This window comes from Perca flavescens, chromosome 22 (genome assembly GCF_004354835.1).
Source record: "Perca flavescens isolate YP-PL-M2 chromosome 22, PFLA_1.0, whole genome shotgun sequence".
NCBI classification, from domain to species: Eukaryota; Metazoa; Chordata; class Actinopteri; order Perciformes; family Percidae; genus Perca; species Perca flavescens.
In genome coordinates, this window is record NC_041352.1 from 27,757,384 (window position 1) to 27,759,883 (window position 2,500).

General features: G+C 40.8%; 3 protein-coding genes across 6 annotated transcripts in view; all 3 read left to right on the plus strand.

The window, feature by feature from the left end:
* Positions 1-2,500, plus strand: part of LOC114548895 (NACHT, LRR and PYD domains-containing protein 3-like) — an 802,603-nt gene that overhangs the window by 526,410 nt on the left and 273,693 nt on the right. The window lies entirely within an intron of this gene.
* Positions 1-2,500, plus strand: part of LOC114548893 (NACHT, LRR and PYD domains-containing protein 12-like) — a 594,283-nt gene that overhangs the window by 278,299 nt on the left and 313,484 nt on the right. The gene's annotated exons all lie outside the window — the stretch shown is intronic.
* Positions 1-2,500, plus strand: part of sugct (succinyl-CoA:glutarate-CoA transferase) — a 77,295-nt gene that overhangs the window by 39,858 nt on the left and 34,937 nt on the right. For both annotated transcript variants that reach the window (XM_028568927.1, XM_028568928.1), the window contains exon 10: positions 2,204-2,275. In XM_028568927.1, coding sequence (XP_028424728.1) covers positions 2,204-2,275 — 72 coding nt within the window. The remainder of the gene's footprint in view (positions 1-2,203; positions 2,276-2,500) is intronic.

Sequence of the window (2,500 nt, forward strand, 5' to 3'; positions counted from 1 at the left end):
TTATCAAAATCAAATAAATCCCCCAATCCCCAAAATAACAACATAAAGTCCTTCCTGCTGAACATTTATCATCTAATAATCCCCAAAATAACAACATAAAGTCCTTCCTGCTGAACATTTATCATCTAATAATCCCCAAAATAACAACATAAAGTCCTTCCTGCTGAACATTTATCATCTAATAATCCTCAAAATAACAACATAAAGTCCTTCCTGCTGAACATTTATCATCCAATAATCCCCAAAATAACAACATAAAGTCCTTCCTACTGAACATTTATCATCCAATAATCCCCAAAATAACAACATAAAGTCCTTCCTGCTGAACATTTATCATCCAATAATCCCCAAAATAACAACATAAAGTCCTTCCTGCTGAACATTTATCATCTAATAATAAACAAAATAACAACATAAAGTCCTTCCTGCTGAACATTTATCATCTAATAATAAACAAAATAACATCATAAAGTCCTTCCTGCTGAACATTTATCATCTAATCCCCAAAATCATAAAGTCCTCTGAAAAATAACAACATAAAGTCCTTCCTGCTGAACATTTATCCTGCTGAACATCTAATAATCCCCAAAATAACAACATAAAGTCCTTCCTGCTGAACATTTATCATCTAATAATCCTCAAAATAACAACATAAAGTCCTTCCTGCTGAACATTTATCATCTAATAATCCTCAAAATAACAACATAAAGTCCTTCCTGCTGAACATTTATATCATCCAAAATAAATAATCCCCAAAATCCCCATTTAAAATAACAAAATAACAACATAAAGTCCTTCCTGCTGAACATTTATCATCTAATAATCCTCAAAATAACAACATAAAGTCCTTCCTGCTGACCATTTATCATCTAATAATCCCCAAAATAACGGATATTACATCATTATAACATATAACCCAAACGTCTCACTCACAGCTCCGTATCTGACTATTATTCCCGGTCGGATGTCCTGATTGGTCGATAGGTGGCCAAGTCCCGCCTCCCAACTAAAGGTCTCCCTTCCATAGTTTAGTTTGCATCAACATTTCTGCATAGTTTGTGTCATCGCTATTGAAAAAACTTTATTGGGTCGCCTTTTTTCAACATTTCATGGCTTTTTTTAAATGGCTTTTTTATTTTTATTATCAATTTTTTAATTATTTTTATATTTTTGGAACACATAAAGACAATCGAACAGGAACCAAAACCATAACCTACCCCACCCAAAAACTGAAACCCCACCTTTGCCTAGTCCCTCTCCTCTACTGCTGAGGTCATTAGGTCTGATATCTGTGCTGCTGTGTTTCTCCAGACAGTCCTTCCACAAAAATTAGGGTTTTTGTGATTGTTGTGGGTAAAAATCCTTGATTATGTGGCACGTTTTCTTAAAAAATGCGATGGAATATGCTCTATATGATATTTATGCAGTTTTATGTGATGAAATTGTGGAGAACTTGCAAAAACTGCAGTTTGATGAAGAAGTGGAAAAAAAGTGATCTAAAAAATGCTAGGCTAGATGGAGCCGGTTACCTCCAGGATCTGTGCTAAGCTAGGCTAGATGTAACCTAGCTAAGCTAGGCTAGATGGAGCTGGTTACCTCCAGGATCTGTGCTAAGCTAGGCTAGATGGAGCCGGTTACCTCCAGGATCTGTGCTAAGCTAGGCTAGATGGAGCCGGTTACCTCCAGGATCTGTGCTAAGCTAAGCTACGCTAGATGGAGCCGGTTACCTCGAGGATCTGTGCTAAGCTAGGCTAGATGGAGCCGGTTACCTCCAGGATCTGTGCTAAGCTAGGCTAGATGGAGCGGTTACCTCCAGGATCTGTGCTAAGCTAGGCTAGATGGAGCGGTTACCTCCAGTATCTGTGCTAAGCTAGGCTAGATGTAACTTAGCTAAGCTAGGCTAGTTGGAGCCGGTTACCTCCAGCATCTGCTACAGCTGTCTGTGTCTCACTTCCTGTCGTCTGTGTCTCTCTTCCTGTCGTCTGTGTCTCACTTCCTGTTGTCTGTGTCTCTCTTCTTGGCGTCTGTGTCTCACTTCCTGTCGTCTGTGTCTCACTTCCTGTCCTCTGTGTCTCACTTCCTGTCGTCTGTGTCTCACTTCCTGTCTTCTGTGTTTCACTTCCTGTCGTCTGTGTCTCACTTCCTGTCGTCTGTGTCTCACTTCCTGTCGTCTGTGTCTCACTTTCTGTCGTCTGTGTCTCAGGGCTTCAGGACCAAAGACGGACACATCGTGGTTGCTGCCGGCAACGACAAACAGTTCGTCAAAGTCTGTCAGGTGAGTCACGTTCAACCCACCATCTTCTCTCCTCTTCTTTGGTAACCTCTCCTCTCTCGTTTCCTTGTTTCCTTTCCTCCTCCTTCTCTCCTTTCCTCTCCTTTCTTCTCCTCTCCTCTCTCGTTTACTTTCCTCCTCTCCTCTCTCCTCTCACCTCTCCTCTCCTCTCCTCCTCTCCTCTCTCGTTTACTTTCCTCTTCTCCTCTCCTCTCTCCTTTCCTCCTC